This window comes from Daucus carota, chromosome 7 (assembly GCF_001625215.2).
Source record: "Daucus carota subsp. sativus chromosome 7, DH1 v3.0, whole genome shotgun sequence".
Lineage (NCBI taxonomy): Eukaryota > Viridiplantae > Streptophyta > Magnoliopsida > Apiales > Apiaceae > Daucus > Daucus carota.
In genome coordinates this window covers 6,507,613-6,533,518 of record NC_030387.2, presented here as the reverse complement: position 1 = coordinate 6,533,518, position 25,906 = coordinate 6,507,613, and the positions used below count along the sequence as shown (strand labels likewise).

The 25,906-nt window shown below is 33.3% G+C and overlaps 1 protein-coding gene across 1 annotated transcript; it reads left to right on the top strand.

Annotated features, from left to right (window-relative positions):
• The first annotated feature begins 5,862 nt into the window (after window positions 1–5,862).
• LOC108194475 (probable E3 ubiquitin-protein ligase ARI8) lies at window positions 5,863–23,925 on the top strand. The gene is made up of 15 exons (XM_017361421.2): window positions 5,863–6,281; window positions 8,345–8,469; window positions 8,756–8,858; window positions 8,970–9,060; window positions 9,809–9,981; window positions 10,464–10,568; window positions 12,221–12,309; window positions 17,416–17,523; window positions 18,114–18,204; window positions 18,299–18,388; window positions 21,455–21,502; window positions 22,024–22,095; window positions 22,342–22,441; window positions 22,515–22,641; window positions 23,201–23,925. Exons 1-15 carry the CDS (start codon window positions 6,123–6,125, stop codon window positions 23,469–23,471), a joined length of 1,752 nt encoding a protein of 583 aa, XP_017216910.1. The 5' UTR covers window positions 5,863–6,122; the 3' UTR covers window positions 23,472–23,925.
• The last annotated feature ends 1,981 nt before the right edge of the window (window positions 23,926–25,906 follow it).

Below are 25,906 nucleotides of genomic sequence, written 5' to 3'. Positions count from 1 at the left end.
TGTATAAGTTGGAAGCACTTTAAAAGCCATATAATCTTAACAAGTTCATGTAACACTGCTTGTTGTGATTTATCATATTGTAATAGTCACTGGACATTGCTATATATTATAGATTCAGTATAAAGTATAAACACGTCTCAAGAAATAGCGCACACAAGTTTTTCATGTTATGCCTTAATTGACACCAAATTTGTTTAGCAACGAATTTTCAAACTGTAGCAGTGGAACATGAATGTATACATACCTAAAATTTTAATATTTTTCTTTTTTATAAAAAATACAGGATTTCGATATTGTCTTGCTTGATCTGAAGTGATCTCATTTCAGGTAAATCATGATCATAGTGTGAGACGATAGAGAGGAACTGTAAAATCATAACTGCATCTATAATTGAATAATTCCATTTGTATCACACGGATTAATGAATGTCTATTTTAAAATTTAGGTCTTTATCACATAATCCATGACAATTTGGGATTATGATTTGGCTTAATATTTTCTCTGTGATTTGCATAGTGTAGACAAGTGATTGTTAATCGTTTTCATATTAAAAGCAATGCATTATAGTTAGTCAAAACTTTATAAGATACTAAGTATTACTAATAAGCAAACATCGTGTCTTACTATGCAATATTTTTTTTACTTAAATTCCATCTGTGTGCAATTTAGTGGGAAGGTTTTTGCACTATATTTTATTAGATAAGTTAATCATGCTCTAATTGGAATGAGTAGACCCTTATTTTGTTTTCTTGACTTGCTTTTAGCCCCTAGACAATTAAGTATTCAACTTAAAGACAATTATATTTAATTAGATAAGTTAATCATGCTCTATGTATTTAATGTATATTACTCAAGTTTTCTTAAGAACAATTATAAAGTATGTTACACATTAGAGCAAACATCTTTGTTCCGAAAATTACCTTTGTAGTTTCTTTTTTGCATAACATTTAGGATTCGTATATTTCTTTGTAGAGATGAATCATGCATACTTAATAAATGAATAAACAGGACTTGCGATATATATATTAGACATTTTTATTTTTATGCTAGATCACCAAGATCATTTCTCCAACATTATCCCATGGTTTAGTAAGTTTTTTTTGTACTATATACGTTGCCTCACCATTATGATATTTTAATATCTCACCCTTCATTTGTTATAATAAATGCTCAAACTAATTGTACCATATGTATAGGCAGTGATCCGGACATCTCTGAAAAATAATATTGCTATATAAATTGTATTTGTGTTTCAATATAACTTATTTTGCAAATGATATAATAAATGCGATTGTTGATATTTTATTATCAGTTAATATGGATCAAGGACTCATCGACCTTGTATAAAATAAAAAGAAGACATGTGGTGATAAATCGAGTGAGCCAGTTCTTTAAATTCCACTTCACATGGTAAGATCTAAAGTATTATATCATATCATAACATGTCATATTACATTAAGGCATTGTTTCCGATGATTCATAAGCAATGGATATAAACATCTGATTTTTGGTTCACACATGCAATTGCAAGATCTAGAACTTCGAGCGTCTTCCTCAATCTTGGAGCGCAATGGGAAACAAACTGCCCTTGTCATTTCGTTATTTTAAGATTATACACGATGTTCACAATGGGAACCATAATTTACTGACCAATTAGATCACTTTGTGATCTTTAAAAATCATTCATGGTAGACTGACAACCAATTGGAAGCTCTGGCGCCAAACGAATTCTGTGAAAACCCGACTAGAACTACCATATTTAATCTTATCTTTACAAAGTGCAATAATAATACAATGGAAATTTAGTCTTCTTATTGGTATGGTAAACTTGCGGCAAACAATTGTTTCTAGAAATAAATTTTTTTCTCAAAAATATTTTCCGCCTAAATGATCATCATATAATTAGGTTTTCCATGTACAAAAGCTTTCTAATTAATGTTGAGTTTGACCAAGAGGGAATCACGACAAGATGAAATAATGAAAAAAAAGATTAATGACTTATCACCAATATTAGAGTACAAGAAAGAATATCTATAAATCTTATGAAGCCTTAATCCCACTTGAAATCTATGATTCTTACCTAGTTAGAGTTAACGCATACTTAACTTGCACATATATGTAGTATATGATTTCAAGTTCTCTAAATCTTTAAAGTAAAGAAGGTGGCGCCAGGTGATACTTTGTACACCTTAGTAGCACCACATAGAGAGTATATATAGTAGGTTTAGGCGCGAGCTAGTCAGGGACTCGAATTTTCTCTAAGTAAAGGAGTTGACACCTCCACTAACAAAAGTAGGTGCCAAATGATGCATAATAGCACATAAAAGCTGCAAGGAACCAACTGCCTTAACCAACCCTGTTTAAAATAGGAGCCTATAAATAGTCAAGTAGTTTTCATTTAGAAACTAACAACACACAAATAATTTGTGCACGCTACTGTTCACAAACACTTAGCAAATATAGAGAGATAGATATGTAGAAAACCCAAAAACTTGCGATCGGTAAAATATTGTTGTCTTTGTAGCTAACCGGTTTGTTAGATCTATAGCACCCTCGTGATTTAGATAAAATATATTCCTTGAACTTGTTGGAGTTGGATTTTGATTTACAAACTTGAACTTAATAATCCACAAACCAAATGAACTTAATAATTTGGTTACGTCACTTCGGGACTAACAATGTGTGGCCTCATCTCCAACTTTAAGATTTCAAGATAGAGACGGTTTGCTATATTTATGAAGCGCATCATCTTTTTGTTTAACATAGCATAGTTAGCCTTATCAAATAGAGAGATCTTTATACTACCAAGCTTTTATGAACCCGTCTTCCAAGATATTTACTATTATTGCTCAGATTTTGCTCTGATACCACATATTATGTATGAGTTACACACATAAGGGGTTGAATATGTTATAGATTTTAAATATGCATCTATAACAACACAAGACACATGTGAACTTATATGAAGCACAAGATATATGGAGCTGAAAATGAACTTGCATGCAAGATACAAACATAATGGCTACACAAATTTAAACTCAAACTTAATATTTTATTAAGTCTAAGATTGCTACAATTTGGGTCCCTTTTAAGTGAAGAACTCAACTGCTGTTCTTGAAAATTTGTAAGGTGAAAAGCTTTTAGATTGCAAGAAAACTCGCAAAACAAAATCTTCAAAAGTTATTAAATGGAAGACTAAGGTAAGAATAGGATGATGACTGTGTATAATATACATATACACATGTTACAAGTATTTCAAGTTATCCTAATTAAGTTTGCATAACCATTTTATTTTTTACTTGACTTGAAAAACTACAATTGGGAACACACCACCTTTCTATAACTTTGTCTCATCCATCTATCATCTTCTTCGCTCATCTTAAAGTAAGTTTTAAGTTTAAATTATAGGCTTGCCACTTGTCAAGAATTGACTTCACTATCAGTATTTACATATAGACTTCTTTCTTTGCGGTATAGAGAATACTTGTCGTGAACTCAATTTAAGATAAAACAGTTGACTTGAACTCAAGTTGGCGTTAGCATTTGACTTATCGAATGTATAGTTTTCGATACACTTAAATGATCTGTGGACACATACACTTTTCTACAAGTCAAATGAGTTTACTACCGAAGTTCTAGATTTAGCATAATAGACTTTGCTACAGGAGAGATCTTGACAATGATACAAAATTTATGATAGACTTGAGAATGCGGTATATTAAGAGATCAAGGTACAAAACTCTTATCGACACCTCCAATTTATGATATAATACTTGAATATGCGGTAAATTTGCCAAACTTGATGATATGTGGTAAAGTGACTTCTTTTTGCTTAAAATATTTTGAACTCCAGAATTATTTCACTTCCAACTTTTTTCTTTTAGAGCATGCTTTTGATAATCTTCTTTAGTAAAAAATTTATTATGGTTTAAACTCTGATATAGAGAGAAAAATACTCCAATGGTATCTTAATCTATTTTAAAACAAATTCTACCACGTAATTTCTAAGTACAAATTATAAAACAAACAATAATTCTTAAGGTTGTCAATTTGAATTAGAGCATGTTTGGCTGAACTTATGGCTTATGACTTAACATGACTTAATGTATAAGATGGGAGTTTAAAATATCTGTTTAAGTAATATTGACTTATCAATGACTTATGAGTTATTAAAATATAATAATAATAATAAAAATAATTTATGCCTTACGGGTAATTTTTAGCAAAAAAAAGTTTAAAAAACCGAGTTACTGAAAAAAACACCTCAAACTAACTTCTGATATTAAGTTAGTTTCAGACTTATAACATAAATAGACATTTTTCAGTTTAAAGTCAAAAAAACCTTAAAGTCTGGACTTTAAACCAGACAAACAGGCTCTTAGTCTCGTTAATGTTCAGAAATGACTTGTTCAACAATTCTTTTGAGCCAAATTAAGATTATATTTTTTGGTAAGCTGTTTAATATTATATAATTTTCAGAAACCCTTACAGGTAGCAGACTATACATGTCTGGTAGAATACACAAAAACTTGAAAACTATATCCTAGTTCAAATCTTAATCGCTAGCATTAGTGCAAGACTGTCCAAGACTGCGCATGCTTACCGACCAACCTTACCAACCTAACACAAAAGAGTACTGCTACATATAAAGTTGTAGAAACTAGTCTACATACTGTCATTTGTTCCCAGAACAGACCTACGTTTAACACTGGCACTGAACTAGAACACCAAACCCATTGCCGTTAGCACTTCCTCCACATCTATTAGAACAAATTTCTTTGGAAGAAGGTCCTCCCCCAGAACCTTGGACTTATTCATGAAAGCATCTAGAGTACCATTAACGACCTGGTGTAGTACATCTCGAGCAAACATTTCCAAATCAGCTTGAGCATCTAAGTTCACTTTATTTTGCTTAAAAACATCAGAGATTTTCGACACTAGACCTTCATCGAGTACCTTTACAGCATCCTTGCTGAGAAGGCCGTTGCAGTTAAATGAGTAACCCTGGTACAGATTCTCTTTTGCTTTGCTGGACCTTGCAGGGCCTTCAGTAGTCAAATCTCTCTTAGGATCAGCGAAGAAGCTAGGAAAAAGATCGTCAGGTTTGAGGAAAGGCAGGAGCGTTGGCTCATCAATACCATATGAATTTCTCTTTCGCTTGAGCGGAGTATATTGGGGGAGGCCCATCTATGACCTCCCCCTCTCCTAGATTAGCCACAATTTCTCTGATTGGTGATGGAAGCTAATCTGGGAGAGGGAGAGGTGATAGATGGGCCTTCTCTTGTTACTTTGCTCGAGCGAAAGAGAAATCCATATGGTATTGATGAGCCAACCCTGCTGCCCTTCCTCAAACGTGACGAGCTTCGCTATTGTATTTGCCATTTTTATAACCACATTGATTTGTGTTATTTTATCATGTAAATCATGTTACTACTGCCGATCACAATAGTGAGGAAACAATCTCTTTCCAAAATAGTCAAGTCTTATCCAAAATTTGATGATTTCAGCATTCTTCAAATCTTGTTAAAGCATTTTTCTTCTTTTCTCGTTTTTACAACTTCTCATTGTTCCATCCTTTTACAGTTTTCATGTTTTGTTTCGTTAATCGATAATATGCATGTTCTTATTAATCTACATGATTGCGTTATTATCGTTGTGTTGTTTAAATAAATTCATACAAAATTTAAAATATTTATTTATACATTGTGTATAGAGCATTTATTATAAAAATGAACTTAACATAAAATTATGACAATATATTTTTCTATTTTCATATTCTCACACTACATATTTAAAATATAAATATTAATTTAATCGTATTTTTCGTTCCTATATAAAATTGCCGGTTGGAATCGCCAATTGCAGTGAATTATACAATTGTATTAAAAAAAAAACAGAGAAAAGAATTTCTCATTGTGCACTCCATCCACCTTAAAAAGTTATTGCACATATACATACATGATACATACATCATTTCATTTCTGTATCTCTTCATTTCGTTGATTACCGATCAAATTGTAACCTCCCTCCTCTCTCATCTACCAAAACAATCTCTCTCTCTAAATAAGATCAATTTCATTTCAATTCAACACTTTTTGAACTCAGTTTCTAGGGTTTAGAAGATGGATTCAGATGAAGATATGCACGACGCCGGCTCAATCGACGATGACTTTTACAGCGGCGAGACGGCGATGGACTCCGATGACGACGCCGATGCTGCTTATGAATTCATCGACCACGATTCTGATGATTCTGAAGACTTTTTGGCTTTTCGTAATCAGGTCTTGCCTTCTTCTCCTTCCTTTTTTTGTGTTTCTGGTGATTTAACTTGATTTTGTTGAGATTGTTTATTTATAATGGTTGTGTTGTTCTGGTTGGTTGTCGTAATTTGTAGATGCGTTTGGTATGGGAAAATGAACTTTGATAATGATATGTTTGATTCGGTTCAACTGTTTTAGATCATTTTACCGATAACATACAGGTTTCTGTTATAGAATTTATGTTAGTTGTGCTTTCTGGTAGTGAAATGTTGAATTTGGAATTGAGAGTTATCTCCGGGGTTGCGTATTTCGTTATATATATAAAAAAGACACATATTTTTATAATTGGATGCGTGGTTACAATATTAGTTGGGGTTAGGAGTTTTTGCTGAGTAAAGAATAAGCCTTTACAGAGGATTAAGTTTTTGATAATTGCTTGATATCTCTTATCATCCTAGTGTATAAATTGTTGTAGTTGCGGAGTGGATTTAAATGGCTCATCAGCAATTTACACGAGTATTTAAATTGTTGCAATCCTTATAAATTATACCCTGTTGTGATAACAAAAACCCCAGTTGGAGAGAATGGCTAGTTGGAAACTGAGAGTAATAACAGCTGCTGTGTTATTTAGACCCTTTATCTCCTAAGCCCTACAAGTTCCTTCTTTTCACTTATCTCAAATCGTTAAATCTCATATCTACTAACTCATCTTTTAGTAGTAATAATTTAAACCAATTATTCAGGACTTCCAGAGAATTAAAAGTCCTTTATGCACAATGCTGGCCTTCTATATGATTCTTAGAGCCCTATTGCATTGATTATAACTTGGCCTTGAAGTTTTGGACTGTTTTAAAATAACCCCTGTTAAAACCCATGCTTATTAAGTCGACAAGTCGAGCCTCGGTGCCCGGATGCCTTGGAATCGACTAGTCGCAATAAGTCAACAAGTCGTGATATACATAAATAAATATATATATATGTGTGTGTGTGTGTGTGTGTAGTAAAGATTATATAATATAGATAAAAACACATCATTCAATATTTCAAATAGGAAAGAGACAATAAGTTCAAATACCAAAAGTTAAGCATCCATAAACAAATAAAAACATAATAAATGAGTGAAATAAACTAATCAATCATGAAATCTTCATCTCCCTCTTGAGTATTCTTCAAGGATGGATCGGGAGGTACACCATAGTCATCTTCCACATCCTCATCATCATTAGGAGTATGTTGTACTACTTGTACGACACTACGACTTCCCAAACCCAGAATATATACACACGCAACCGTGTGTATATACATACGAGCGGGGTGATTAAAAATGAAAAAAATCAGAGAGAAAAGAGAGGAGAAGAGAGACAGAGAGAGGAGTGGAGAGGGAGAGGAGAGGAGAAGAGAGAAAGAGGAGAGGGGAGAGAGAGAGAGGAGAGACGAAGGAGGAGAGAAGCTTACCGGAGAGAGATTCGCGCTGATGAGCTGCTTGTATTTCCAGATGTTTGCAGCAGGAAATGTTTTTCACGGTAAGTGTAGGTTAAAAAATTGTAATCGGGTTGGGTTTAAATTTGTTTGGACCGGGTCGGGTCGGATTTTACCCATGGGGCGACTTTTCTTTCAAGTCGTTCAACGACTAAAATTTTCTACCGACTAGTCGGCGACTAGTTGTCGACTAGTCGGCGACTCAATAACAATGGTGAAACCTTTTTGGTTTAGTTTGTTCTCAGAATAAAATAAAATAATTATTATAGCAATCCAACTATACTTTGCTGCATCACCACTCAGCAGCCTTAATTTAAACCAATAAATTAAGCCCCTGAGTATGAGAAGTCTGTTAGACTCAACCTGACTTTATGAATTTTTTATGAAGCCCTTTCATGAATGTTGTGATAGATTAACTATGAAGTTTAGAAGAAACTTCTAGAGTTTCTCCACGTTTTTTCATTTGGTCCGTGCAACTAAATAATATTCATTGCATACCAAGTATTATACTAAATATTTTTTTGCATGTTTAATTTACTTATTTTAAAGTTTACGTTTAAATATTACATGTCATACCAAGTGTTTGTTTTTGTTTTTTGTTTCAGCCAAACTATAAAATTTTGAGCGAAGCTGATATTAAACAGCACCAGGAGGATAGTATTACAAAGATTTCCAATGTACTTTCAATATCAAGGGTTGCTGCTGGAATTCTACTTCGTCATTATAATTGGTAAAGATATGTATTGGTCTACTTTCCTAATCTTTCAGTAAAAGCTTTTATGCAGATTTTATAGGTTTAATGCTATTGCTGGCTTTATTCAAATTTAGTATTTGTGCTCATGTTTGAGTAAGATACTTGGTGTGCTCTTTGATTGTACCATTTTGATATAAGATTGCTTTGTGCGTGTTAAAGAGTGTAGGGAAAAATGCAATGTTTGGTTGCAGTTCTATTGATTGATGGGAATATTTAATTCAAATGATTTCTTGTGTTAATGGTACTGTGTTTGGAACTACAGGAGTGTCAGTAAAGTTAATGATGAATGGTTTGCTGACGAGGAGAAGGTTCGCAAGGCAGTTGGCTTGCTGGAGGAACCTATGCCACTCCCAGATGGCCGAGAGGTCCGTAAATCAATTTCATGATCAATAAACACCTCTTGTAGTTGCTTATGACTCTCACAGTTGGCTTTACCATCCTCATCTCTGTTTTCTTCATGGTACCTGGATTTGCAGCTTACTTGTGGAATCTGCTTTGAAAATTATCCCCGTGATAATATGGCTGCTGCTGCTTGTGGTCATCCTTTTTGTGTCACCTGTTGGCAAGGTTTGTTTTAGTAGAATTTTTACTATGGTTTAAATTTATATCCCACATCCTTTTTCTTACACTGTACAAAATTAATTAAAAATTTCATTGAGAAAATCTTTCCTTGATTTTTGATAGTGCTCGAACAGTCACACCTGTATGTAATTTTGTAAAATTATCAAGTGATTTGCATATAAATCTACATGTTTCCATTATGTATATATCTCTATCAGTTTGTTATCTAAATGTGTTGTACATGTTTTTAAAGATCTAGACAGGGAAATAAATGAATATACTTGTTTCGAATCAGTACTTGATGATTTATGATAATTTTGGCTCCTGATGGTACAAGTCTTTAATATAATATGTCATGGACAAGGTCATTATATTACTACTATCTGTGTAGTAATGCATGGACATTGTTGTTTCATTTTATCTTATTTTTGCTTTAGGCTCATGTATATCTGCACTTACTTTCACTCCTCCCTTCCTCCTGTTCCAAATTCCTCTTGTCTTGTTACAATTTATTATTAGCCAAAAGAAACAAAAAGAAAAGGGTTAATCTTATCTCCCTTTATTTTAAACTTTCTCACTTCTGAGTAGACAGTGATCACTTCTGAGTAGTTATGCTGGAGAAAAAGTATAGGGATTTCCACCGTCTCTTTGGGGCATGATATAGGACTATTATTTACATCATATCTCTCTTTTCTCTAATCAATTTGCATACTCTTTAACTATCAATACACAACGTATTTTTATGGTTTTGCAGGATATATTAGCTCTGCTGTTAATGATGGTCCCGGATGTTTGATGTTGCGATGTCCTGATCCATCATGTTGTGCTGCTGTTGGCCAAGACATGATAAACGAACTGGCCACTGCTGACGAGAAAGAGAAGTATAATCGTTATTTTCTTAGATCATTTATTGAGGACAATAGAAAGGTATATAATTCTAAAGCTTATGAATTAACAAATTTGTCATTTTCACCTGGGTGAATGATCTGTTAAAGACTCCTTAGCTTTTCTGAACCTGTCAAGAGTTTTGTTGAAGTTCTTTGACATTTTCCAGGATAGGAGTATTTTGGTTGTCTATAACTTTTTAAGTGTTTGTATGTTCCCCAAATTTTATTGTTTCTCCCTGTACTTCTTTTACAGTATTTACCCAATCTTGGTGCTTGTATAGTGTGTACAACTCATGATATGTGCATGAGGATAGAAAGGCGTTGTGTATGGGTTACATTGTGTGGTTTGGTCATTGTCACAGTTTAACCTCTGGTCAAGTGTGCATCATAAATCATGATCATATTTCCTTGCTACTTCTTCTAAGGTTTTTTTGTCTTTTAAATATGTCGTAACATCTGTTTTGATTTTGTTTTGTAATTATATATCTCTATATGGTAACCTTGGTGTTTTTAACTTTACAGACAAAGTGGTGTCCTGCACCCGGATGCGATTATGCAGTTGATTTTATTGTTGGTTGTGAAAGTTATGATGTCAGTTGTCGCTGTTCATATAGCTTTTGCTGGAATGTGAGTTTTATCTGGTCTTTCTCTCAGTAGAATAGTAAATATTATCCAATAGAAATTATGGACAATATACTAGTACCAAAAATGTATGTGAAGAACAAATCCATCCATGATATTTGTAAAAACTAAAAGATGAGGCACGATTTTTATATATGTTTGGAATAATCCAAATATATGCTCTGCTTATAGAGATCCTATGTTTTGCAAGCTTATTAGAGATTTTAATAATGAGAAGACTAATTTCCTATATATTTCTAAAGATAGTTGACTAAAATGAAACATTAAGGCAAGGTTTCTACTTGTGTTGTCTTGGCATCGGGGGTGGGGGGGATCGACAGCATTTGATTTTTCATTTCTCTAAAGACGTTGCATCACTGGGCTGCTGTTTGAGTTATTAACTTTATTTGAGGTCCTTTCAAGGCTCAAAGATGACATTAAGCTCAATAAGACTGTTCTGGCCAAATAAGAAATGTAGTAAATTTTATGTTTCATAAATAGTGCCCCACTCTAGGCGGGAATGGGTGAGGGAAGCACACAACTTTGCGAGCCTTTATGCTACCATCATCCTGTGTTATTGAAAGCGCGCATATGCGCACGCATATGCGATATGCGATGCGATGCCCACCTGAAGCGCATCGCTTCGGTGATGCGATGCGCCTTCAATGATGCGCTCGCTTTTATGCGCATCCAGCGCTTATGTGCTGTTCAAAAGCGCAAAATAAGTGCGCTTCTTTTAAAATGAATCATTCTTAAAGGAAATGGGTTCAGAAAAAACCCCCTGGACCTTATAGTAACTAACACAAATAGATACAGACCAGATTTACATGCAAGAACAAGACATATCGAACCGGAGACAAAAATTGAACTCATCTTCTTTTATGATTATTGCATATAGATACCCACATATATAAGATACACATATTTTGTATACACGAATATATAATTATATTTATACATACAAGTGTTGTATATACACATATGACTTGAGTATAATGAAGAAGACATTGTTAAGGATCCAAATTATATTAGTAAAGATGATGATTTCTTGAATATTGATGACGAAGAAGTGGAAGAATGGACTAAGTTTGGAATTCTTTGCTACTTTGACTTTAGAAGAATTCGGTTGCTTTATCAATTAATGTCATCTTTTTTTTTTTTTCTAAATAATTAAATGTCATCTTATCTGTAAATTAACAATTTTCTGCTTATATATTATATATATATGTATATTTATTTGTCTTCGATGAATTCGCGCATTTTGCGTTGCGCGTTGCGCTTATGCTCTAGGGGGCCTTTGCGCTTCTGTGCGCATATCACGTTTAATAACACTCGCATCATCATCATCATCATCATCATCATCATCATCATCATCATCATCATCATCATCATCTTCATCTTGTCCTTCTCGTTTTGTATTTCTTTTTGCTTATAATTTATTATCCTTTAGGCATCTTAGAGTTCTGTAGCGCCATAAAGTTGAAGCTAAAGAACTTATTATGTCTTGTACTCTTGTTATCCATATGCATAGTATAGTATATATATATTTTTATCTAGAATGTGTCTCTAGTTAAAGGAAGCAATTATTGAAATAGTCTTTTGGGTTTTGCCTTGCATCTCTTCTCACTGTATCATGATGTCGCAACTTTGTCATGCAGTGCACCGAAGAAGCTCATCGACCAGTTGATTGTAGCACTGTAGCCAAATGGGTAATGAAGAATAGTGCAGAATCTGAAAACATGAATTGGTATGTAAATGATAGTTTATAAATTAATTTAAGTAATTATTGTATGTCTTTTAGTTCGGAATGCATGCTGACAAGAAGCATAGAATCATACATAACAGAGATGGCTAACAGAAAATTTGTGCTTCAACAGAATTTGTTCACAACTAAAAAAATAGTTGTTAAATCATAGTATTAGGTGATTTTATCTTCTTAAAATATCTATCAGTTGGATAATAGATAAGAGTAATGTAATCTAGAACGAAGTACTAGCTTTTACGAGGAGTAGATTTTATTAATTAGATTATGCGTCTAGACTTGGTCAACCCCTTCATTCTCCTTTGGAAACATCCTTGGCCACGGGTTATCTAAAAGGAAATATATATTACTTAAATGAACTCTACATTAGGTGAAAAGGGAATTTGGAAACCAATGAGATGTATGATTTGCATATTTGACTTGCAGAAAGATTTAAAAACAATAAAGTCAATGTGGACTGTTTGGGGAGTTCCTTGTGACATCTTTATTGAGAGACCTAAACTATCTAAGTGTAAACACAATCTTTTATGAACTCTCTAAAAGTGTTCTCACTTGTAATAATATTATATTGATTTATGTTTAATCTTCCAAAGTATAAGGACATACACGGCTTGAAATGATATATAATTGTTTTTTTAATCTTGATGCATAATTTATAAAATAGCTTTGCCCTACTCAATTACTCGTACTGAATTTTTTGTGCTCTACTGCTCTATTTTACAACTTCCCATGTTATTTCTGCGACTCTTCTCATCTGACAATGACTACCCAAAGTAATTCATTAATTTGAACCCTGAGCAATGTTTGATCTACATAAGAAGACATGTATTATATATTTTAGACTAGACTACAATGATTTCTTCTGCATATTATGATTCATTCAGAACGAGTGTCAAATTTAATGTTACATAGGGACGGGTTCTTCAGGAGCGGTAGGGTAACATATACCATCAAGAATTTTACAAAACATTGCATTATGTATATATAGTACAATTGGATGTATGGTATGATAAGTTTTTTTTTTTTTTTTGGTATATCTTCCAAGTGTAATATGTATATCTTCAGTTTTGAACTTATAATACATTCTTTTGAAGCAACATATTGTAACTTGTGTATTTATATTAGAATAAATAATTATATTGTGATTTGCTTGGGCCTGTACATAAATGTTGTTTAAAATATTAAAGTTTTGCTTTTATATTAATATTTTTGGGGGCCAGATTTGGGGTTAAAATGCAAGCAAGCATGCTTTGTGAGGCCAATGCAACTAATCTGGAGCTGCGTTTATCTTATGTTTTGCGTTTTTCTTATGTGTTCTGAGGGATTGAGTGATGGAAATGTATGTAGATAGATAAATACAAATAAAGATCAGAAGGGGACAGGAGAAAAATGTGATTATGGGAATGTATTTTTCCTAGAACCCCGATTAATTCTTCCCCACTTTAGACTTCTAGCAATCTGGAAGTAATTTTTCCACAATCTGAAATAAATGAACTTGATCCGTAACACATTCCTTGTAACATTGGTCAATTCTATAATGAGCTTTGCCTAACGAAATTGGTTATTTTCTTGGAGAACTTAATGAATGATGGATGAGAGAGGGTAGGAAATTGGGTTGAAAGAAATAGGTAAATTAAGAGGTAAAAAGAATCTTGGCTCTTTTGATGCATGAAAATATTAATAAATGGTTGAAACAAAAAGGTGAATATCTCTTAGTAGAGTATCAATAGAGACCAATTAAATTTAAACATTTATAAAAAATTCATGTGTTCATTGTATTTATCTCTTATGTTACTCAAACTTGAGTTTGTAGTGTACGACACGACACATATCCGAGTGTCAGATTTGGCATTCTCGAAAATTCTGGACACGGGGACACATTCTGAACTTTGGACATGGGTACCGGGACACGGCGAATTTTAAAATAATTATTTAATTTTATTTGATAAGTAAATAATTTTTTTTCCATAAATTTTTTGGTATATTGGCAAAATATAGATTTAATTGATTTATAAAAGTAAAAAATTAACAATTCTAACAAATGCATTGAATTTTTTTTGTCAATATCCATGTAAAGTACTCTCTCCGTCCCTCTCACTTTTTTACGAGTAATATACATGCTTATTAAGTCGACAAGTCGAGCCTCAGCGCCCGGATGCCTTGGAATCGATTAGTCGACAAGTCGCGCGACTAGTCGCAATCGCAATAAGTCGACAAGTCGTGTGATATACATAAATAAATATATATATATGTGTGTGTGTGTGTGTGTGTATAGTAAAGATAATATAATATAGATAAAAACACATCATTCAATATTTCAAATAGGAAAGAGACAATAAGTTCAAATGCCAAAAGTTAAGCATCCATAAACAAATAAAAACATAATAAATGAGTGAAATAAACTAATCAAGCATGAAATCTTCATCTCCCTCATGAGTATTCTTCAAGGATGGATCGGGAGGTACACCATAGTCATCTTCCACATCCTCATCATCATTAGGAGTATGTTGTACTACTTGTACGACACTACGACTTCCCCAACCCAGAATATATACACACGCGACCGTGTGTATATACATACGAGCGGGGTGATTAAAAATGAAAAAAATCAGAGAGAAAAGAGAGGAGAAGAGAGACAGAGAGAGGAGTGGAGAGGGAGAGGAGAGGAGAAGAGAGAAAGAGGAGAGGGGAGAGGAAGAGGAGAGAAGCTTACCGGAGAGAGATTCACGCTGATGAGCTGCTTGTATTTCCAGATGTTTGCAGCAGGAAATGTTTTTCACGGTAAGTGTAGGTTAAAAAATTGTAATCGGGTCGGGTTTAAATTTGTTTGGACCGGGTCGGGTCGGATTTTACCCATGGGGCGACTTTTCTTTCAAGTCGTTCAACGACTAAAATTTTCTACCGACTAGTCGGCGACTAGTCATCGACTCAATAACAATGGTAATATATGTTACATCTATATACACAATATATACGTCGGTTTTGTCATCCTTTAACTATCGTCTTTTTCATTTCTCTTCACCTTTTACCCACTTTCGATCTCCTTGTTCCCCCCATCTTTCATGACATCTCTTCTTATATCTTTTCTTCTGTAGTTCCCCGTGACCTTTGATTTTGATATCTCCTATTACCTACTTTCTGATTATGATGGAGCGGTGTCAGGCTTTCAATGGACGAGTCCGCCCTGTATCTTGTGTCGTGTCCATTGTTCGATGACCGGAATAGGCAAGTCGGAGTTCCATAGTTCTTCTCCCCCAAATAATGAACGAAAGATATTACAAATGTTCAAAACGAGATTCTAAAATTGCACGACGAGTGAAATACTAAATAGACTTTGTAATTATTACCTATATTAATTTACTACTGTATACAGTAAATTACAAATACACTTATATCTATATAGTAGTAATATAAAATAGTTAGATTCATGCTTTGGTGAAAATCTCTGTAAATAATGCCAGGCAAATAATTCAGTTGTTGAAGATTATAAGTCAAGTAATGACATTAAAAGCATATAATCATCATACTATAAATATGACAAAACGCAGATATAAATAAATATAGAGTTATAGTGGAATATCAAAGAATATCGAGAAGTCATAGAAAAAAAGTATATCTATTTACGAGTCGGGTTTATATTTGATACTGTGTTTTGACAAGTCTAGTGGGCTACTAAATTTTGGAATCCAACTTTTATGTTAAAGACTTGATAACCTTTCCATATGCAGTAAAATCGTGTTTGGTAGTTTATTTGAATCATTAAACTACAAGGTGCGGCCACTTCTGTGGTGCATTTAGACATCAAAGTCAACTAACCTAATTAAGGGCAAAGTGGAGTTTCTAATCACTTTCTTGAATTAAAGAAATACACCATGCATCATTAAAGCTTTGCAACTATGTACGAGGTTACGGCTGCACTAGCAACAATTGTTTACTTATGCTACAAACATCAGTGTGATGGCATATTCTAGGCATAGATAGTGTCCTCAATCTATTATAGTAATATGATGTGTGAGGGCTTGAAAGCTTGAACAATGGGAACAATAGTCATCTTCTTAGGTGTCGACTTCAAGTTGCACATGTTAGTGGGGAGGCAGTGGGGGTGGATAGAAAGTAAACCTTACTATGAAGTTGTGGTTCTTCTAACGGATTGATAATCCCTTTGAGTTTCCTATTATTATATGATTGCCATTTTCCATTATATGCAAGTAATAATTGTAGAAATTAGTCCCAGGGATAACTGAAGGTTAATGTTCATTACAAAATTATAGCAAATATTGCTTTTCCATGTGGATTATGAACCATTGATAAGTGTAGCCAAATGAATAATTAGTTTAATTTCATGTCAAGAAAGAACTGTGTCAGAGATGTATTTGACAGTTGAAAGAGAGACAGACCACAATACTGCAACAACTGTTTCATTCTTGTTCTACACGCAGACTTGTAATCAAGTATGCACATACTGGCTGATTTTTCTTGTTCGACATCTTAAACTTGTGCTAAGTTGACCTATCTTTTTGTAATTGTTTTTCATCTTGTTGATTTACCATGTGCAAACAAAATTTACAACTTTATGGGGGCAAGTCGGAGACAGCTGTGATATTTGCTATGTACATGATCAACTCCCCGAGTTGTAATTTAATTTTACTCTAATCAGTCAGAAAATTGAAAGTGCTGACAGTCTGAAGGCTCTAGAACAACTCCCTTAGAGTATTTATTGGTATACGTAACCCGACAATTTGTGGACTAACCCTGCCAGCCAGGCCCAGCTCACCAAGCTGTTAAGAGTAGTATATGTTGATAGTATATATAAGTGTATGTATTACGATATATTGTATACATATAGACATGTGGAATACCTTGCATGCACATACATGCATGCATTATTCACAGTCATGAAGAATAATAGTATATGTATCTGATGGCTCACATTGTTTCCACATACTATCGCTGAATATGTTGCTATATGATTTAGACCATTGAATTTATTAGCTTAGGCTGTAGGTTTACATACAGTTTGGTATTTTCTTGTTTACTTGACTGTTTGATTAAAAGTTTATATATCTGATTGACATAAGTATGATCTTTCAGGATATTAGCTAATTCCAAGCCTTGTCCCAAGTGCAAGCGCCCAATTGAGAAGAATCAAGGTTGTATGCACATCACATGCACACCACCTTGTAAATTTGAGTTTTGCTGGTAAGCTATTTCTATTTTCTACAGACAGCTAGGGGGTTCTTAAAAGATTATGATCCTCTGGATAAATAGAGAAGTAGAATATTGTTAGAATCCTTTTTAATTTTATTTGAATGATTTTATGTAAGAAAAACAATTATGGAAAATAGGATATATATAATCTTACGTCCTTTGTTCATGATTCCTCTGGCAATCTGCCAGTTACCATACTTTGACCTCATACATGTGGGAAAATATTGGATTTAGAGCTCCTATTCAGTCCTTTTGTGTCTCTGGATATCTGATTTGTATACATCTTTTCTTTGATCCCCAAATATTTTTTCTGAAATGACATCAGAATTCTAACGTTTTCGAGTAGTAGTTCAGCAAATTTTTTGTTATTTGTTACTGTGATGTTCTTTCAGGCTTTCAGTTATTTGATATAAATGACTGATATTAATGCTTTTGAAGTCCTCACTACATGTTAATATATTCCGAATCACTCTGTAGTCTGTATACATGGTGTTGGCAGTTCTATATATTAAGTATAAGTCGTGGAATATTTACGCTTCTCCTTCAATATATGTTTTGGTACTAATATACATTCTTTGTAGGTTGTGTTTGGGGGCATGGTCAGAACATGGTGAGAGAACAGGTGGTTTCTATGCATGCAACCGTTATGAGGCGGCAAAGCAAGAAGGCGTGGTAAAGTTAATTTCGTTTATTAAGATATTGTTGTTTCCTGTTGTTGCTGTTATTATGTAAGCTCATTGGATGAATATGTTCCGCTTGGCTGCAGTATGATGATACTGAGAAACGTAGAGAGATGGCAAAAAATTCTCTTGAAAGATATACTCATTATTACGAAAGATGGGCTACAAACCAATCGGTAGGTTCTGTTCCTTAATTCTGGGGCTATTCGTAGTGCTAATGTACTGACAGTTACTAAGAACATTTAGATGATGATTTTATTTCTTTTACACATAAAAAATATTAAGCAGTTTATGGTAGTCCTAGATTGCCATTTTGTTCCTAAACTGAAGTGCTGTGAGAGTCTAACTTCTCTAGAGATGTTGGCATGATCAGTCTTAGGGTTTCATATTCATACAATTTGGGATTACTCAAAAACAGAAGCGTACTACAATGTTTTGGAGGATTAATTTTTTTTTTGAAGTTCATGCTGATATTCTCTGTTTCTCTGTTTATTTTGTTATACTATTACTAGCTTAGAGCAATTCCAAGAGTGTCCTAAACTAGAATTTAAGGCATTTTATATAAATTAGTGCTCCAACAATGTCCTAGTGGTGCCTGAAAACACTAGGACATAGGACATCCACCAAGTGCCTCATTTTTAAGGCATCACTAGGCATGCCCTATTTTAATTCATAAAAGATTTCTTTTCCTCCCTGTTAAGATATCTCTTCTCTCTCATCTTTTCCCTTCCCTCCAATTATAATTCGAATATAATATTATATTAGAACAAAGTTCCATGTAGTCCACATATTTACTATAGTACCGTAGACCACGTATGTTCTGCAACTATAGAATGGCATAAAAACATTGCAAAATGTGTTATTTTGCAAATCATGTTCTATAAACATCATTATTTTGTTAAAAATTTTGACAATCCTAAACATTCTACGAGTTAAATAGTGAAAAACACATTATTCTGCAAAACATGTTAAGTTTGCAGAACATATTTACATATTACAGAACATTTGTAATCTACTTGTCGAACATAAATGATTTTCAATATTTTTTCATGAAATAGTGATATTTATAGAATGTATTTCACAAAATAACAAGTTTCATACATTTTGCAATGTTTTTATGCCATTTTATAGTTGCAGAACATACGTGGTCTATGGTACTACAGTAAATATGTGGACTACATAGAACTTAACTCTATTATATTAATCATAAGGCACAACTATAAGGCATATTGTTGGAGTTAATATACAAAAATAATGCTTTAAATCACTAGGACACTATATTTTATTATATTTATAAAGCATCTAGTAGGACATTGTTGGACTTGCTCTTATAACCCGTAGCGCACGGGTGACCTATATTGTTTTTATTATATATATTAAATATTTAATTTGTATTAAAATTTGTTTATTTAATATGCATTTTTTAAATCATTAATTGGCGAGTTTGGGTTAATATATCTTTATTGGGTATATTTTAATAATTAATCTTGTTAAAAAGGTTTATAAATAAATAGTGTTTCATTGAGGATGTTTAAATGTTTTTTAGTTATAATAAAAAAGGCCCGCTAAAATATGTTATAAAATAAAGAGGCCCATGAGCAGGCCCAAATACCGATCGACCAAAACTTTTAATATTTTGGTTTTAATCGTATATTATAGATTCGGGCTTGCATAATAGCAGTGAAGGTCCCATTTTTGCGACCTTGTTAGAAAGTAACTTTTAGTGGAGTAAGATGATATCCAATTTTCAGACGGGTAATCAGATATTTTACTCATTTGAAAACTCTGGTTAAATTTAGAGTAGTTTAGTTGATTTAACTGCTAAAAGATACTGTAAATGAGAGCTACCAAATACTATTGAAAGAATATGAAAGTAGAGGAAATTCATTAGTCATCACATACCTAGACTTTCAGAACCTTGACCTTAGGAATGGAGGTGTATCCTATCTCTATAAACTAGGGGATTGTTGGCTAGGGGATTGTTGGATAGTCTTTTTGCCTCTTATGTTGTTACTGATACTTCATGCATCATACTCTTGTTTGAAGCTTTAATCCCAGAACTTTTATTTTCACCGACTAATTTGCGCAGTTATATTATAATTTACAAAACATGATTTTTGCAAAAATAATTTCCAAGATTACAGCTGAATATAATAAGACATTTGAATTTTGATCCCAAATTAATTCATAGCTATGTACATTCTTTAAACCCCATCAGCATATATTCTATAGATATAATAGTTTAACTATATATGGCTCCCTGTCCTTGTAATTTTTTAAACTGAGGAAGATCTGCTAGCACTGAAAAAATTGGTAATATAAGCTGCCTTGACATGTTTGTTATAACACTTCCAGGTATCTAAAATTATTAATTGGCAGTCACAATTTGCACCTCTTACACTCTATATCAGTATGCAACATGGTCATATCTAAACACCTCATGCACCTCACTCCATATTAAGGATGCAGAGTAAGAGTGAATAAGATTAGTCCATTCCAAACTCACTATTGTTTTACAATCTTGCCTCTTTTGAATTCTCTCCCGCATTCGCCAAGTACAAATCTAAATTTTATTACTAAAAACTTGGCAAGAAATCAAAGTTTTCTGTCTGAAATTTAGTGCATTTTTTGGTCAGTGTTAGACTGTTAGTACAATGAAATATGTCTAGGACTCTGTTTGCCATAAAATGAATGTTTTTTAGGAAAATATTTCCTCATTTTCCAGCATTTGTTTACCTTCCGGGAAATGTTTTCCAGAAGTCAAACAAACGCACGCAAGAAAACCATAAAATTCTGGAAAACATTTTCCTGTGCTTGTTTGGTTCCTGGAAAATAAAATGTTCTCTGGAGGAGGAATATCTCTTTAAAAATGACGTGATTTCATGAGAATGATTCTCAAAAGAGGAAAACATTTTTCAAATTGATCATTTTCACCATTTTTCATAATTTTTTTCTCAGTAGTCAAATGACGGAAAATGATTTCCTGGAAAAGTTTCTGGGAAATATTTTCCCGAAAATTTGTTTCCGGAAAAATATTTTCCGTCAAATGAACGAACCCTTAGTATGAGCTGAGTTGATCCCTCTTTCCTCTCTCAGGCGCACACTCACAAGCACACTGTGTGTGTGGTGCACGCACTTGAAGTTTATATGGTTGATGGTTCATAGTGGAAACTTGTCACACAACTTGTGTTTTGAATAGATTTGAACTGGGTTGATCTCATTTTTTTGCTTTCTCTCTGCAGTCCAGGCAAAAAGCAATTGCAGACCTGCAGCAAATGCAAACTGTGCATGTAAGTGACACTCATGATAAAGTTTCCATCTTTTTTCTCTTTGTTACAGGATTCCCTGTCTTGCAAGTTGAACAGATAAACCTGTTCCTTTTACTGTACTATTTATGCCAAAATCTTATTTTTCAATGTTGTTTATTTCGGAGCATGGTGATTGTAATTTTAATTGTTGTACACCTATATTTATTTGGAACGTAGTTGTATTGACAAGTCAAAAATTGTTTTAGATTTACTTTTAGTGAACAGAACCTTTTGTGAAGTCTCAAATGGCCTAATGAATTACATTTAATATTATTATTCTTTTTGTTAAATGAATCACATCTATTTTATGTTGTTGAAACTTAGTTGAATTGGCTGTGAGAATATAATATAAGTTAAGAGGCGCCGAGGGGTTTAATAAGAGCATTTAAGTGCGTGTCAAGCTGTGGAAAAAAAAACTTATAGAATTGAATGGGACAGAGGGAGTATATGTTAGTCTTATGTTCTTCATCATTATTAATCAATGGCTAACTGTGCTTGTACAGCTTGAGAAGTTGAGTGATAAACAGTGCCAACCAGAGTCACAGCTCAAGTTCATCATAGAAGCCTGGCTGCAGGTAATATTGTATCTTCCGCTCTCTTGCTAAAGATATGCAAATATGCTTATGGTTACACATGTCATTAGTGATCCATTGAATGACAGACAAGTCACACGACATCGGCACATGAAATTGTAGATATTAGTGTCAGTTGTAACTCATAACTCGTAAATATTAAAATGCTGGTGCATTTGCACATGATGTACATTTTCTATGACCCATGGTTTTGTTTGCTCACTGCTGTTGATTTTACTGTGATTTCAGATAGTCGAATGTAGGAGAGTGCTAAAATGGACATACGCCTATGGATATTACTTAGCAGAGCAGGAACATGCCAAGAGGCAATTCTTTGAATACTTACAAGGTATGCCTTCTACTCGTCCCCAAGGAATACAACTTTAAACATTTATTTTTCTGAGATGCAGTATGTCTTTAAGGTGAGGCTGAATCTGGTTTGGAGCGACTTCATCAATGTGCGGAGAAGGAGCTGCAGCTTTATCTAAATGCTGAGGGTCCATCAAAGGAGTTTAATGAGTTCCGTACTAAGCTCGCTGGTCTGACCAGGTAATTCTTAAGCATGCTTCCTTTTTTTTTTTTTAAATTTTTTTTTAAAGCAATGGAGTTTTGGTTGATTATACATGTTGATTGCTTTTAGCAATATCTTTCCAGTTTCTTTCTGAGGGAGAAAAAAGTTGATGAAGATCCTAATGGAACACTTTTATCTGTTTTCCTGGATTTCCTATTTTGGTTGATACATCAATAAGTAGCAAGTCATCCTGTGTCGTTTTTCTTGGATTATAAATTTTATTATGTAATCTTCATTACGGCCTATAACCATAAAAATGCAACGCTTTTCTAGTTTGAACTCATAGCCACTCATTATTTGCATACATATTCAATTGACTAGACTCAAACCAAAAAATTGAAATTCAAACTGCAGTTACTGCTTCACTCGTTGACAGTACAGCTCTTCTTTTTATCACATTTTGAGTGTTCATACTAGTTTGTAAGGGCAAATTGTTAGTACGGAAGTTTGTATCGCAATTTGTTTGTTATAGTTCAATCTAGATCACATGAAGTGGATGCCTATCTAATTAATTAATTTTGCTGTCTATGCTTACAGTGTTACCCGTAATTACTTTGAGAATCTTGTTCGCGCTTTAGAGAACGGACTATCAGATGTAAATTCCCACCCGGCTTGCAGCAGAGCGAGTAGCTCAAAGAGTTTGGGTGGTGGGTCTAGTAAGGGGAAAAACAACAGAGGCAAGGGAAGTGCATCTAAATCAAGCAGTTCGAGGAACTTAGATGACTCTGGCCACTGGTCATGTGAGTATTGTACGTTTGCAAATGTCAAGGCCGCTACTGTTTGCCAGATGTGCCAACAACGACGATGAACTCCATCTCATAGAACTACATCTTGGACACAAAATATAACCCCATCTGGTACACGTGTACCGTTAATCATTTGGAATTTGCTGCCTCGACTATTTGATGGTGGTTGAGGGTTTACAAATTTTTCTGTATGATATATGTATGGAGGTCTGGAAAAAGGATATCTAGATGGAAAGAGGCTGTATTTCTGTGATATGATTGTTGTACATAAGAATATGTTGCCTCTTTAATAGCCTTGTCGCTCCATGCAAAAAATTCAAGCAGTGTTACAAGTCAAATCCCGTTAAAATCAAATGTATTTTCTGTACTTTGCAGTGTAATAGGTGGGGGATAGACTATTTACAGGTAAAATTTTAATTCAAGCTGTTATTTTTTTTATGTGACAGGAATTTCGATTGTAACCCCCAAATAAGACATCTACTTACTTTTGAATGCTTCATTGCGCTTTTTGTTTGATCTTATCTTGTTAACTTTTTTGACCCATTGCTTCACCTTGCAAATTTAACTATGATCAAGTTAAATTTCACTTGGTGCTCAAATTTTGGGGTTGGTCCTTTGTATCCTAATTTGAAGCAATGAGGTCTTGAATACCACATACGAGAAATATAGTCTTTATAACATTACAATTTGTATGTTACATCATTTAACATTTATGATGTTACTGTACATCATTTAATATTTATAATTCTTTAAAAAGGACACACCAATGACGCATAGATTAAAAAGAACACACAAATGACAGATCGAGGCGATATGCTAAGATACGGAGGTAACAAGAAAGCCAATATGCTACTCCCAGTCCCATAGGAGAGGTAACAAGAAAGCCAATATGCTACTCCCAGTCCCATAGGATTGTTAACGTTCACTGTTTGCAAGCATATTGAGATTCTTGTAAAGTATTATTCTATAATGTTTTTTTATTTATTTTTTTCTGAAGAAAATTTTAAACATCAAACTATTATTCAGATTTTAAAAAAAAAAAAACATCATGGAATAATATTTTAAAGAGTTCTTAAAAAACGTGTCAAAAAGTGATGTTAACAATCCAACGGGACGGAGTGAGTAGATAATAGGGATAAATATCAAGTAGGTCACTCGTTTTGTTCAGATGTATCAATTGAGTCACTGATTCCCAAATTGTCTCAAATGAGACACTATAACTCAGAATCTTTCATTTAGATGTAATACCATTTATAAAAAATGTGCGAAACTCAATATATAATATTTTCAAAATTTCGACAACGATAAAATGATATTTTTGATACAAAATTTTCTAATGAGTGTCTCATTTGAGTCAATTTGGAAAGGGAAAATAGATTTTTTTGCCACCCAACTTATTATTTGTTTAGAAACCTACCACTGAACTATAATTTTTTTCTTTTTTGTCACTAATGTTAGGTTCGGACTTTTTTTTTGTCACTAACGTTAGGTTCGGATTTGATTATTAACACTATGCAATTTTTTTAGCATTATTTAAATATAGTGTTAGTCTGCAATATAATGACGATCTGATATGTGTCTATATCTTTATATGTAGTGTTCTAGGTAGTTTACCTTGGAGAACGAGAGTTGCATACGCATTTTGAGACTCCAGAAAATTTCAAAAATTATTTTATTTTATTTTTTCTGAATAAAATATATTGTTGGCTTTTTTTTCCTTAAAAAAACGTTGGATTTTTTTTTCACTAACGTTATGATTTGAATATGTAATTTTTTTAGCATTATAAAAACATAGTGGTAGTCTGCAATATTATGGTGATATGATATGTGTCTATAACATTATATACAGTCGTCTATATGTCCCCTAGCTAGTTTACCTTGAAATACGAGAGTTTAACAGGCATTTTAAAAACCTAAAAAATTTAGTTTTATAAATTATTTTAAGACTCCACAAAAAATATAGTATCACTTGACTTTATAGTTCTTTACCACTACTTGTCACGTATTTTAAGGTTCCCACTTTTTATAAATATAGTTCCATAAATTAATTTTGAGATTTCTTTTCTGAGTAAAAAAATCCGCACTCTCGTCCTCCAAGATAAACTACCTAAGACACATATGGAGTACTACATATAAAGATATAGACACAGATCACCATTATATTGCAGACTACCGAAAAATAGATTTACGAAAAATATCGTTTAGATGGTCGGAAAATTTAAATAAAGGTCTGATTTTAATTAAATATAATAAAATTTCCCAAAATGCCCCTGCAAAGTTAACGGTAACGGCAGAATATAACAGAAAGGGTGCAAAGTGTCTACGGGTTAAAAGTAAGAGGCTGCATAGTGTTTATTCCAAAACTATTAGGTGCAATGTGCAACATGCTGAAATCAAAGGGGTGCCAAATGCAATTAACTCTAAAAAGAATAACATAGTGTTAATAATCAAATCCGAACCTAACGTTAGTGACAAAAAATAAATCCGAACCTAACAT